At 35.4% G+C, this 13,834-nt stretch overlaps 1 protein-coding gene across 2 annotated transcripts; it reads right to left on the reverse strand.

Annotated features, from left to right (window-relative positions):
• Positions 1–1,663: 1,663 nt before the first annotated feature.
• On the reverse strand, positions 1,664–8,859 carry lacc1 (laccase (multicopper oxidoreductase) domain containing 1). 2 transcript variants are annotated; one of them, XM_059342964.1, is made up of 6 exons: positions 8,224–8,859; positions 6,845–7,023; positions 5,595–5,760; positions 4,202–4,427; positions 2,999–3,215; positions 1,664–2,197 (listed from the first exon to the last, which is right to left on the reverse strand). In XM_059342964.1, the coding sequence occupies exons 1-5, from the start codon at positions 8,681–8,683 to the stop codon at positions 3,038–3,040; spliced, it is 1,209 nt and encodes a 402-aa protein (XP_059198947.1). In that variant the 5' UTR covers positions 8,684–8,859; the 3' UTR covers positions 1,664–2,197; positions 2,999–3,037. The 2 variants fall into 2 exon arrangements, with proteins under 2 accessions (XP_059198947.1, XP_059198946.1); XM_059342963.1 differs by lacking the exon at positions 1,664–2,197 and having other exon boundaries at positions 2,849–3,215.
• Positions 8,860–13,834: the final 4,975 nt, after the last annotated feature.

The following is a 13,834-nucleotide window of genomic DNA, read 5'->3' on the forward strand; positions in this document are numbered from 1 at the left end:
TATTTTTAATATTTGATAAAAGGGTTTTTTTCTTATAAATTTGATTTTTTTTTCTTATAAATTTGATTTTTTTTTCTTATAAATTTGAGCTTTTTCTTATAAATTTGCAATTTTTTTCTTATGAGTTTTCTTGTAATAAATTTGCCGCTTTAATCTCAGAGAATATTAGAATTTTCCTCCATAAATTCCCGACTTTAATCTTTAATCTTCAGAGTTTATCGCTCCTCTCTCGACTTTATGATTCACGTCTTTATTTGTGTGTGTGTGTGTGTGTGTCTGTGTGTCTGTGTGTCTGTGTGTGTCTGTCTGTGTGTGTGTGTGTGTGTGTGTGTGTTTAATCCTTGAAACGGGCATTCATCTTCAGGAGATTCTGTTTAATTGTTTATTTATAATGAATATAATGATGCTGATGAGATGATTTAGTTTAAGATGCAGAAACTTTTCATGATTCCTGAGTTTTGTTTGATTTCTCATGTTGTTTTGTAGAAAAAGGGCTAAACAGGACCTGAGTCCTTCACAATAAAAGCTGTCTGATCCCACACATGTTGGTGTCTTTATTTCAAAACACGTTACAGAAAGTCACCATTATATTGGAATGATTCTTTAAACTATTTTTTCTTATACATTTGTAATTTTTTTTCTCATCAATTGTCAGGTTTTTTTTTTTTTTATAAATTTGTGATTTTTTTCTATACATTTTCTTTTTATACATTTTCTTTTCTTATAAATTTGCGATTTTTCTCTTAAATTTGATTTAAAATTTATAAATAACATTTTTTTTAAATATAAATTTGTTGGAATGATTCTTTAAACTGTTCTGTGAGACTTGAAACTTCTTTATATGTTTGAACATTTTCTATAAAAACAAACTGAACTTGTGAAAAGAGTTCAAATCAAATAAAAACAGATTTAATATTCATGCGTTAATGAGAGAAAAGATCTGGAAATGTTTCTGAAACCAATCTGGTTTGTTGCAGGAAACACTGAGGTAGATATTAAAATAATAAATGTCTGCATCATAACTTTCATCATCTGTTCTCACACACTAGAGACTCAAATTACTACAAATCACCACATTTGGTCTTTTCTTCTTCCAGATGATCTACTCGCTTTGTTTTTCTGTTATTTATTTAATATAATTATGTGACGACACTTTGTTTCTGTCAGTAGATTTCATGCAAAATGTTATTGTTTTGTTATAAATTTGTGATTTTTTCTTCCAAATTTGTAATTTTTTTCTCATAAATTTGCATTTTTTTCCTATACATTTATATTTTTCTCAAATTTGTGATTTTTTTTCTCAGAAGTTAGCATTTTTCTCCTATAAATTTGCAATTTTTTTCTTATAAATTTGATTTATTATTTGTTTTTTCTTATGAATTTGTCCTTTTTTTCCTTATAAATGTGTGATTTTTTTCTCATAAATTTGCATTTTTTTCTTATAAATGTGCAATTTTTTCTTCGAAATTTATGATATTTCCCTAAATTAGTTTTTTTTTCTTATAAATTTGCAGGGTTTTTTTCTTATAAATTTGTCATTTTTTTCTTTATAAATGTATGATATTTTTTCTCATAAATTTGTGATTTTTTTCTTGTAAATTTGTGACCCCATACAGGGTTCTTTATTTCAAGAAGTTACATAAAGTCACTATTCTAATGAAATGATTCTTTAAACTATTCTGTGAGACTTAGAACATCTTTATATGTTTGAACATTTTCTATAAAAACAAACTGTGAACTTGTGAAAGTTCAAGTCAAACAAAAACAGATTTACTTTTTTGTGCATTAACGAGAGAAAAGATTAGAAAATTCAGCCAATTAAATTGTTTAAAACCCGACTTGGAGCAGGAAACAGTGTTTTTTCATTTTATGTTTTTATATGATTTATTTATTTTAATAATTTATTATTGTAGAACACTTTGTCTGTTTCTGTCTGTAGATTTCTCCTAAACTTTAATTTACTGTAAAAACATGCAGCAGTTTGTATCTTTGTTCTTTAGGTTGTTCAAACATTTAATAAGTAAACGGAGCTCAGACTTTATAAATGTCTGTTGATTGAAAATAATAAAAATCTGTGTCAGTGATCGGGGCAGAGAGAGTTCCCGTGTTTCCCACGCCTCCTGCGGCTCCTGAACACCTCGTTAACAGCTGCTGATCTTCATTAGTCCTTCAAAATAAAAGCCACTCAGCTGGAACTCTGCAGAGAACATTTATTACATGATATTAAATTGAATAAGCTTTTAAACAGGGAACATGCTGTAAAATTCATTATGACACTTTGTATTAAACACTTCGCTCTAATATTCATAATCACACTGAACAGCTGCAGCCAGTACTAATATCACTGTGTTACAGTAAAAGTCTAAGTATAATCAGCTAAATGTAGTTAAAGTACAATGAATAATATTACTAATAAATGTAGAAATTAACTGATCAAATGTAGAATTTAATATAACTGTTTTAATTAGCGTCTGTATTTATTTACCTATTTATTTAATTTCCTGTTAAAATGTGCCTTATTATTTATTCATTTTTAAATATTCATTTATTATCTTCCTTTGCACTCTTAATTTCCCCAAAATGATATTATTTCTGTTATTATAATTGATCTGATTATTATTATTGATTTACCTTTGTCTGAATACATTTATTTAATTGTCCCTCATTTATTTTTTTATTCATCTTTTATTTTTGTTATTTATTTGAGATATATATTTATGTATTTATTCTTTTTTTAATGCATTTATTTCTGTAGTATTTCCCTCCAGAAATGATTGTTTTTGTCATTATTTTCTTCATGCATTTCTTACTGCAGTTATACAATAATAAGAAAAAAAAAAAAAAAAAAAAAACAATTCTCACAACTGTTTTTTGCACGTTGATGTATTTATTAATTTATTATTTTGGCATGTTTCAGTGTAAAACATCAAATGTTGTGAACTCTTCAGATGTTCCTGAAGCTGACGGATAAAAAATGTAGTGACGTAAAGTAAAGTACCTGAGTAAATGTAAAAGTGTTTTATTTTGACGGGGTCCATTATTGGCTCTCTGGGAGCCACAGGAAGCCGACCTGCGTGCCGAAGTTCAGTCCGTCTCTGACGTGAGAGAAGAAGAGTTCGGGGTGACAGGAAGTGCACGGCGTGACGCTGCGGTGCTCCGTCAGCGTGTCGTCGTGGATGTGTTCAGGCAGCACGCCGCCTCGCTGCAGCAGGACTCTGTGGAGGCAGACCAGACCAGACCGGATCAGACCAGATCAGATCAGACCAGACCAGACCAGATCAGAGTTAACCTGCAGTCTGCCTCATGGCCAGCAGGGGGCGACTCCACTCAACTTCAATGGAACATTTTGGACTAAAAGATGTTTCAACAGCTCCGGGAAGCTTTCTGTAGTTTTTATTACTTACTGGTGACAGTTACTCCACCCATCATTGACTCCTATACGATAAGGTGGGATGGGCACCTGTGAGATGAGACATGCACTGGTTCCTCTTCATTTATAAGTCTTGATAGGGGACATGCCACCATACCTCAGTACTTTATTAACTGGTCACATAGTAATTATCCAACATGCTCTAGTGATTAATGCTTAATGCTCAATGTTCCCAGGACTAATACTGAATTAGGAAAAACTGCTGCATCTACCTGGAACATCTTACAACATTCACTCAAACTCAACACAATTATAACTATGGGCCAGTTCAAAGCTATGATAACCAATAACTCTGCCTTTCACTGTAACTGTTTTTAATGTTTCTGCATGTGTTTTGTCTGTGCTGTTTTGTGTTTTCTCTGTACTCTCAACATCCTTGCAAATGAGGGGTTGCCCTCAATGATTTATAAATAAAGGATAAATGAAATGAAAAATGAAATTAATGGAAGTTTATTTATCCCATAAGTACATTTTTTTTCAACCTGCAAATTAATAATCACAGTTAATGTAAAATTACAAAAGCACCAAGCTAACTGGCTATTACTACACAGTAGAAATTATTTTCCAGAACAATGTGATTTAAACTCCCAGAGGATCTCATCATCTCTGATGTGCATCACAGGAAATAAATGCTGCAGAACTTGGCTGAGAATTTTCACGTTTTTCATTTTTCTTCAGTATCTGTGGGATTTTTGTCTGTGGGAGCTGTAGTTGTAAAGCTTGGAGTCTGATTATAATAAGAACAGGATAAAGATAATAACTCTGGTGTACCTGTTGGCGAGGCGGATGTTGACGTGCGGCTTGGCGGCCTCGGGGTCGGGGACGCAGGCGGGCTGCAGGCGGTGGAAGCCGAGCGCCGCCTCCCTCTCCAGCGTGAAGCAGCACGGCCCCACCGAGGGCCCCACCGCCACCACGATGTCCTCCACCCTGCAGCCGAACTCCGTCACCATAGCACCCACCACCGCCATGGCCACGCCCATCAGGGTCCCCTTCCAGCCTGGAACCGGAGAGAACGGTTCTCAAAAACTGATTCTGTTCTTATATAATAATATCTATGTATAGAGACTGGAGCCCAATGCCGCACTTTCCGGTGTTTTCACGGTCATTTTGAATAAGATCGCCACCACCAGTGACGGTAGAATTGATTAATTCATATTTAACAATCCACATGTGAAATTTCATTTATGTACATGTACAGTCATGGCCAAAAATATTGCCCCCCCGCTCTTCTGCCAGATAATGCACCACGTCTCCTAGAAAATTGTTGCAATTACAAATGCTTTGGTATTCACATGTTTATTGCTTTTGTTTGTATTGGAGCAAGACAAAAAAAAAGCTGAGAAAAAAAGCCAAATCTGATCATTCCACACAAAACTCCAAAAATGGACTGTATGCCAATATTTTTGGCCATCGTGCCATGACTGTAGATTTACATGTCTAATTACAGTACGAAAGTAAATCTGATGAGAGAAAGCAGTAAGAACGCTTGGGCGACGATCTTAAAAGTACATCTGTATTTTTACCGTACTGTATTTTATTGTGAAGGACAGAAGTACAGTCCGGGTGTGTTGATAACGATGGTTGATCACGGTGATATTTATTTAGCTTACCCAGAAACATACAATGTTCCCCAAAAACTCAGCAGCCCTCAATGTTTTATTGTTTTACAGCGAAGAGATCCAAGTGTCCAATGTGGGATACAGTTAGCACACTGCTAATTCACCGGCGTTAGCGACCTTTAGCCTACTCTGGTAAACCCGAGGCTAACGTACAGGGTTAAAACAATATATGGTTTGAAAGATAAGAAGTTAGACTTTAGTTTCACACCATTTAATTAAGTGGAAGCATAACATGATCATTTATATTAGTAGTTAATGTAAAATTTTGATAGAATTTTAGCCGAACAGTGTCTGATTTGGGATGCAGTTAGCTCACGGCTAATTTACAGGTGTTATCGTCCCTTAGCCAATTAGTAAACCCGAGGCTGACATATACGGTTAAAACAATATACGATTTGAAAGATAAGAAGTTAGACTTTAGTTTCACACCATTTAATTCATTGGAAGCATAACATGATCATTAATGTGAAATTTTAATAGAATCTCAGCCGAACGGTGTCCGATTTGGGATAAGTTACGCTATAATAATCGTAACTTCTCTCTACCTGAGTGGGCGACGCCGATGACTTTTGAAACCGGGTCGGCGAACAGGATGGGCATGCAGTCGGCCCCCGGCGCCGCCAGCACCACGCCCCTCTGGTTGGTCACCATGGCGTCGTAACTCTCCGGCTCGGCTTTACCTAAAACCCAAACATCACTGGCGTGGTTCACCTGCAGGAGACACCGACACATCAGGAAGTTAGAGGTTTAACTTCATTTAAATTCACTCTTTTTTTAATGGAGTTTGGTACGAGTTCATCTAACATTATCAGTAAATTAATAGATTATTTAATGGAGTTTGGAATGGGTTTGTCTAACTTTATCATTAAATTTATAGATTATTTAATGGAATTTGGTATGAGTTTGTTTAACATCATTAAAGTAGTATATTCTTTAACCCATTTAAGCCGGGAAAGCGGATAAGTCGTTTTGTAGTATTTCTAGTTTTTTCCACCTATTTCCGGTCTCTTGGCCAATGAAATGCATCAGAATATATGTGGGAGTGTCACAATGCAACATGGGACTTTTCCAGAATTGAAATCATCACCAAAAAAAGACAAAAAACGACCAAAAAGGACACAGAATTACCCAAAAAAGACACAAAATGATTAAGAAAGACACAGAATTACCAAAAAAGACACTAAATGATTAAAAAAGACACATAATTACCAAGAAATGACACAAAATGATTAAAAAAGACACAGAATTACCAAAAAAGACACAAAAATTATTTTAAAAAGACACAGAATTACCCAAAAAAGACACAAAATTATTAAAAAAGACACATAATTACCAAAAAATGACACAAAATTATTAAAAAAACACACAGAATTACCAAAAAAGACACAAAATTATTAAAAAAGATACAAAATTACCCCAAAAACACACAAAATTACCAATAAAAGACACACTTTAATGGCGTTTGGTAATTAGTTATCATTAAATTAATAGATTCTTGAATGGAGTTTGGTATGGTCTCTTTTCATGTTATTGTTATAGTTATAGTATTTAACTGTTTTTTCTCAGTTTATCATTGAATCAGTCGACATTTGAATGGAGTTTGGTAAGAACCATCCTGTCAAATGTGAATATAAATGTTGTAGGTTTGTTCTGCTGGACTGTTTGTGGCAGTTAATCACAAGAAAACTTCATCTTGAACATATAAATCACTCATTTCTACATCTGACTGTTCATTTCTATTTCTATCTGTAGTTGCAGAGTGACTCCAGCAGGGGACAGTAAACACTGCGGGTACCTTGACGAGGCGGAGCGGCCGCGGGTGGAAGCCGGCGTGCAGCGCCAGCCGCCGCCGGTTCTCCATCACCACGGCAACAGGGTCCCGCCTCCGACTGCTGCTGAACAGGTTGAGGGAGGACAGGGTCGGGATGCAGGACACGCCGCCTGCACGGGTGCTGAAGCCGTGACCGAAACAGGCTGAAAGACACAAAAGTTACAACAAACTCCATTCAGAAATATGTTAACAGCAACATGATCCCAGTTATAGTTATACAGCTTATTGTTACAGGATAAATCTGTAAAATCAGGACACACGACTGGAATCTAGAACAGCAAAATACTTTATTAAACAGCATGCATGACAAAAATGAAAAGTGCTCGGATACTGCAGGAAAAGTACTTCTATAATGTAGGAAAAGTACTTGGATACTGGAGGCCAAGTACTCGGATACTGCAGGAAAAGTACTCGGATACTGCAGGAAAAGTATTCGGATATTGCAGTAAAAGTACTCCAATTTTGCAGGAAAAGTACTCTGATACTGCAGGAAAAGTACTTGGATACTGCAGGAAAAGTACTTGGATACTGCAGGAAAAGTAATCGGATACTGCAGGAAAAGTACTCGGATACTGCAGGAAAAGTACTCAGATACTGCAGGAAAAGTACTCAGATACTGCAGGAAAAGTACTCGGATACACTGCAGGAAAAGTACTCGGATACTGCAGGAAAAGTACTCGGATACTGCAGGAAAAGTACTCGGATACTGCAGGAAAAGTACTTGGATACTGCAGGAAAAATACTCGGATACTGCAGGAAAAGTACTTCTACAGGAAAAGTACTCTGATACCGCAGCAAAGGTACTTCCATACTGCAGGACAAGTACTCGGATACTGCAGGAAAAGTACTCGGATACACTGCAAGAAAAGTACTTTGATACTGCAGGAAAAGTACTCGGATACTGCAGGAAAAGTATTCAGATACTGCAGGAAAAGTACTCCAATTCCCCAGGAAAAGTACTAGGATACTGCAGGAAAATTACTCTGATACTGCAGGAAAAGTACTTAAATACTGCAGAAGTACTTCGATACTACAGGAAAAGTAGAGAACTTTATTCTAGAGAATAAAGTTGAAAATATTTAATTATGAGAATAAAGTAGTAAATATTGAATTAATTACTCCTCCTCTAATTTACTAAATATTTAAGACTTTAATCTCGTAATTATTTTTTTTTCTAAATGTAGCCCTAATACTCCATCCTAGTTTATATATTATAATAACATCTAATAGTCTTTTAGTATTAGAGAAATGTATAGGTTCAATTACCTTAAACATGAAAAAAAAGATAAAAATGTTTATTATATATATTTAAAATATATTTATTTATTTGAAGTAAAACCGACCTGGGATCAGAGATGACGTCAGGACTGAGATGTCCCCCCTCAGGGCCGGAAGCTGCTGCAGGAACCTGCAGATGTCTCCTTCTTCTTCTCCTCCTCCAGGTGAGACCGAGGGGGCGGGGCCTGTGCCGCCGGGCCAGGTGACGTATCTGAAGGTGTACACCGCCGTGAAGAGCCGCTCCTGGTACCGGAGCAGCACGTCCCGGCCCCGCGGGCTGGTCAGGACCCGCACCGAGCTCAGGTCGAGCTGGTCCACGGTCCGCTTCAGTCGGTACACACACTCCGCCAGGGAGTCTGAGTCCAGCACGTGCACGCTCCTGCACGCGCTCAGATACGCGTCAGAGGAGCCGGTTCCGTCCCGGGACCGAGACCCGCACAGCAGGAACACATGCCGGTCCTCCAGCTCCAGCAGGGACCCGGACCCGGAGCCGTGGACCAGGTCCAGCAGGACGGCCTCAGTCATCACGCACAGGTACCACACACACACACACACACACACTGACTCAGGTCTGAGTCCTGAGTCCAGAATCTGAGTCCTGCTGCTTTATAAAGACCAGTTCACATGTTTACAGCTGAGAGAAACACGGAAACTTCCTGCTACAGACCGGCTCCTGCAGCTCCGCCCACACTGGAAACTCCGACACACACCACACACACACACACACACACACACACACACACACACACACACACACACACACACACACATTCTTGTACTTCTATCTTTGTGAGGACCCTCATTGGAATAGTGAATTCCAAGGTTATAATAGTTTTGAAATTTTCATTAGTTTTAGTTTAGTTTTTATTAGTTTTAGTTTAGTTTTTATTAGTTGTAGTTTTTTGTAATGGGGTATTTGTTGGGTGGGAGATTAAAAGAGGTCACAGTAAATTTTGCCTTTATTTCCTTTGTCTGATCGATCTTCATTATGTATGAAAAAAGTTGACAAAGACGAAAATGAAGGACATTTTCACTATAATTTTAGTTATAGTTTTGTAACCACACAATACAGTTTCAGTTAGTTAATTAATAATCTTTTTTTTAAACATGAACCTGATTGTAACTTGAACCCTTAGAACAAAGTGTGAAATCTCAAAAAAGCCTTTAAAGAAGTGAGGACCGGCCGAAATGTCCTCACTCTGTAGGTTAAAAACGTGTTCCGTTCCTTACTATATAGGAAGTTAAAGAACACACACACACACACACACACACACACACACACTCACATACAGACTCACTGAGTAACATTTCTAAAACGCCACAGTGGAAATTCTGCTCTTCCTGTAAAAGTCCTGCAGACAAACATGTTGTTGTGTTTTATTAAACTTTAGAAACTTCAGCTGCCTCTCATTATTATCATTACATCTGTAGAAACCTGAATGAAGTTTGCTATGGTCTTCCCATGTTATCATTAAAATTAATAGATATCTGAATGGAGTTTGGTACATGATGCTTTTCTGTCACGATTAAATGTGTTTTTTTTAAAGTTTTTTTTAAATTTCATGTTGTTTTGTAGAAAAAGTCCTTCACAATAAAAGCTGTCTGATCCCACACATGTTGGTTTCTTTATTTTAAAACACATTACAGAAAGTCACTATTATATTGTAATGATTCTTTAATCAAATGTGTGCTTTTTTACTCATAAATTTGTGGGGGGTTTTTTCTTTTAAATTTGTTTTAAAAAGTCTTATAAATTTGCCATTTTTTACTCATACATTTGTAATTTTTTTCTTTTAAATTTGCCATTTTTTTCCCTCATAAATTTCAAATTTTTTCTCATAAATTTGTCTTTTTATCTTTTAAATTTGTGTTTTTTTTTCTTAAAAAATTGTCATTTTTTAAAAATAAATTTGTATTTTTTTTTCTCATAAATTTGTAAACCCACACACGTTGGTTTGTATTTCAAAACACGTTACATAAACAACACTTTCTATAAAAAACAAACTGTGGACTTGTGAAAAGAATTCAAATTAGATAAAAACAGATTGAGTTTTTGTGCATTAACAAGAGAAAAGCTGTCTGTCTGTCTGTCTGTCTGTCTGTCTGTCTGTCTGTCTCTCTGTCTGTCTGTCTCTCTGTCTGTCTGTCTGTCTGTCTGTCTCTCTGTCTCACCTGATGTGGGACTTTCCCTGGTTGTTTGCTAAAAGCGCGTCAGCAGTTTAAAGTGAAACTATTGAACGAACGTGCTGCTGGAAGTGAAAACCCCGGGAATGTTTTCAGGATTTCTAAGAGGAATATGATGAATCATTGTGGGAGTTAATCACACTATAATCATCCAGAGATCATAAACAATAACTGACATGTTTGAAGCTGCTCTTCAGGTTTAACAGCTTCAGTGAAACACTGAAACATCTGGCAGCTTCAGATCAACATTAATGTGTAGAAAACGTGCAGAGAAAAAAAAGGTGTGCGTTTTCAATGAATTAAAAATAAATAAATAAAATTATACATGCATGACTCAGTAGATAATATGTGATTCTATGCACCAAAATAAATAAAAAAATGAATAAAATCGGAAATGAATCTATAAAAATGTAACAAAAATGAATAAAAAAAGCAAACTTTATTATTAATTAATTTATTTTTAATGTAGGATTTAATTGAATGAATGAGTGCATAAAGACAAGTACTCTGGTGGAAATAAATATGTGAAAATAATTCTGAACAGCTGTTAAATTACATTTTATTACTTTATTCTCGTAATAAATAATTAAATATTTACGACTTTATTGTCGTAATTAAAAATTTTTTTCTAAATGTGGCCCTAATACTCAGTGGCGGTTCTAGACAGGGGCCTCCAGGGGCCACTGCCCCTGTGAAGAAGCCTTTGGCCCCTGCTGTGGCCCCTGTGTCAAATTAATAATAAAATGATCAATTTATAACGATGAAAACTATGGAACAATGGAACAATTCTCACCTATTTTTTGTTCAAACAATATCTCATTGTACACAAAAGGAACCCAGAATGTTACATTGTATAATAGTTTAACTCTCTGGAGTCTTAAAGGGCTATTTTGTCCATTTTTGAATCCCTTTCATGTCTTTACATGTCTTTATACGTCATTTTGTGTTTTTTTTGGTCATTTGTGTCTTTTTGTGTTAATTTTTGTGTCTGTTGTTGTGTCTTTATTAGTTATTTTGTGTCTTTTTTGGTCAATTTGGGTATTTTTTGTCATTTTTTTTTGTCTTCTGTGGGTTTTTTCTGGTTATTCTGTCTTCACATTTATGTGTCTTTTTTGGTCATTTTTTGTCTTTTTTTAGTTATTTTGTGTCCTTTTTTTTGGTCATTTTCTGTCTTTTTCAAGACATTTAGAGATTTTGAATGCTTAAATATCATCTTTGCCATTTTTTCATGTGCTAATGTGCCCCTGACTAAACACTGGCCCCTCCTTGGCCCCCACAGTAAAACTGGTCTAGAACCGCCAGTGCTAATACTGTAATCTTATCTATCAAAATGTAACAAAAATAAATAAAAAAAATCTAACTTTATTATTAATTAATTTATTCTTAATTGCATTAATAAATGCATAAAGATAAATACTTCGGGAGGTGAGAACCCATGCTGACACGGCTCTGTATGATCTGTCTGTTCACCAGCAGGAGGCGCCAAACACCTAAAAACTGGACAGAGATATTTCTGACAGCAGCTCTGCTTTTATTTAGTCATAAATTATCTGCACATAATAAACTTTTTACTACAAGAAACAAACAAATTATAACAATATTACTTAAATTCTAATTTAATTTCTGTCTCCATGACTTGAAAGTTTGGAGTATAAGTAGGCCTGTCATTATAACACATTTTATTTTTTTGGACAATATATTTTCCCAGAAACTGTAACGTTGTATCAATGTTGTTTTAGTTTTATAATGATATTAGAGCATAGTAAGTTCATCCTTTTCCACAGCAATGAGTTTTTAAATATTATTTAAAATGATTAAACTTTGGAATTGAAATGTGGAAAAGAAATATTAAAATATCCTCGATAACTAAAACATAAATAAATGAACTACAAGCAAAACAAATACAATAGACTTTCAGGCACTGAGATAAACATTATGTTTTATATTATTTTATTATTAAAATAACATATAAACAGCTGGAATGGCTGCTTGGGAAATAAAGTTTGTTTTATTTTTTGGGCAGTTCGTGCTGCCTGTCAAACATTTGCAGCTTTACTTTCAACACAAAAAAGCACAAAAAGTCAATAAATTGAGCCCAAAAAAATGACTATGGTGTGTATTTTTACATATGGAACGATAAGTCGATATAGTCGTTATCCCGACATGTATAAGTGTTTATAACATGTAATAAAAGTAATGAAGTCGTTTCTCAGGCTCAGTTACGTCTCAGAAGATGTTGCAGCAGTGTTTGTAACAACTTTTGATCCTCAGAATCAATAAAAAAAAGGATTCGCTTAACTCAAAATCCGTGGAATAGCCACGGAATCACTCAAATTTCCGTGAAACTGACACGGATTTCGCTACAATGCAAGTTAATGACAGTCATATCCCGTGGCTATTCCAACATACAAAGTGATTATGTACATTCACTGAGTGAATATTTAGAAAATAAAACATATATTTCTCGCTAGAAATGTGATCAAAATCCATTTTTATGCAGAAACTAAGTCAAAATATTGATTTTTCACTAAAAATGAGAGAAGTCTGCCATGCTTTTTGAAAGTCACGTGAAATATTTGTGTTCAGGCATGGAGTGAAAAATAACTCTTTGAGTTGAAATCATTTGGTGAGAGCCCCTTCTGGGTTTACCACTATCTAGTTGAATATTCTTGAGCCGAATTTAATTTAAACTACATTTATGTCGGCTGTTTTATGTAGTAAATCTGCTTGTGATGAAAGCTGAGATCTTCCTTCTAAAGCAGCTATTCTCAACCTTGGGGTCGGGACCCCAATTGGGGTCGCGAGATGATTTCTGGGGGTCTCCAAATCATTTTGGAAGTCAGCTCTGTCTCCACTGTGTTAAAGTGTTCATGTGTTAATGTGTTTTAGTCTTTTTGGTCATTTAGTGTCTTTTTTTTTGGGTCATTTTGTGTCTTTTTTGGTAATTTTGTGGGTTTTTTTAGTCATTTTGTGTCTTTTCTGGTAATTTCGTGTTGTATTTTGGTAATTTTGTGTCTTTTTTTGGTCATTTTGTTTCTGTTGTGGTCATTTGGTGTCTTTTGACCATTTGTGGTCATTTTGTGTCTTTTTTTGGTCGTTTTATGTCTTTTTTGGTCCTTTTGTGCCTTTTTTGTTCATTGTGTGTCTTTTTGTGTCTTTTTTTTGGTCATTTTGTGGTCAATTTGTGTCTTTTTTGGTCAATTTGTGTCTTTTTTGGGTCATTTTCTGCCTCATTATTTGTCCAAAATGTGTTGTATCAACTGAGTTTGTATGATCTGAACTGTGAGATTGTGTTCAGTGAGCAACATGCATGTTTAATTGGGGGTCGCGACTCAAAAAGGTTGAGAACTACTGTTCTAAAGGGTCATGAAACAAGCATTCTGATTGGCTGTCTGTCTGCTGGGAGGCGGGACCTCAGGTTATACTGCGACTGTGATTCTGAAGGTTTGTTTATTTTGTGTTTCGTTAACTTTTGAAAGCTCAGTTTGTGTT

This window comes from Centropristis striata, chromosome 10, assembly GCF_030273125.1.
Source record: "Centropristis striata isolate RG_2023a ecotype Rhode Island chromosome 10, C.striata_1.0, whole genome shotgun sequence".
Lineage (NCBI taxonomy): Eukaryota > Metazoa > Chordata > Actinopteri > Perciformes > Serranidae > Centropristis > Centropristis striata.

Excerpts from the sequence above, each read along its gene's own strand:
- lacc1 (XM_059342964.1), bottom strand. The coding sequence starts at position 8,683 with ATGACTGAGGCCGTCCTGCTGGACCTGGTCCACGGCTCCGGGTCCGGG. Across the intron at positions 5,761-6,844 it reads GGCCGCTCCGCCTCGTCAAG|GTGAACCACGCCAGTGATGT; the intron begins GTACCCGCAGTG and ends TGTCTCCTGCAG. Across the intron at positions 4,428-5,594 it reads CATCGGCGTCGCCCACTCAG|GCTGGAAGGGGACCCTGATG; the intron begins GTAGAGAGAAGT and ends CTCCGGTTCCAG.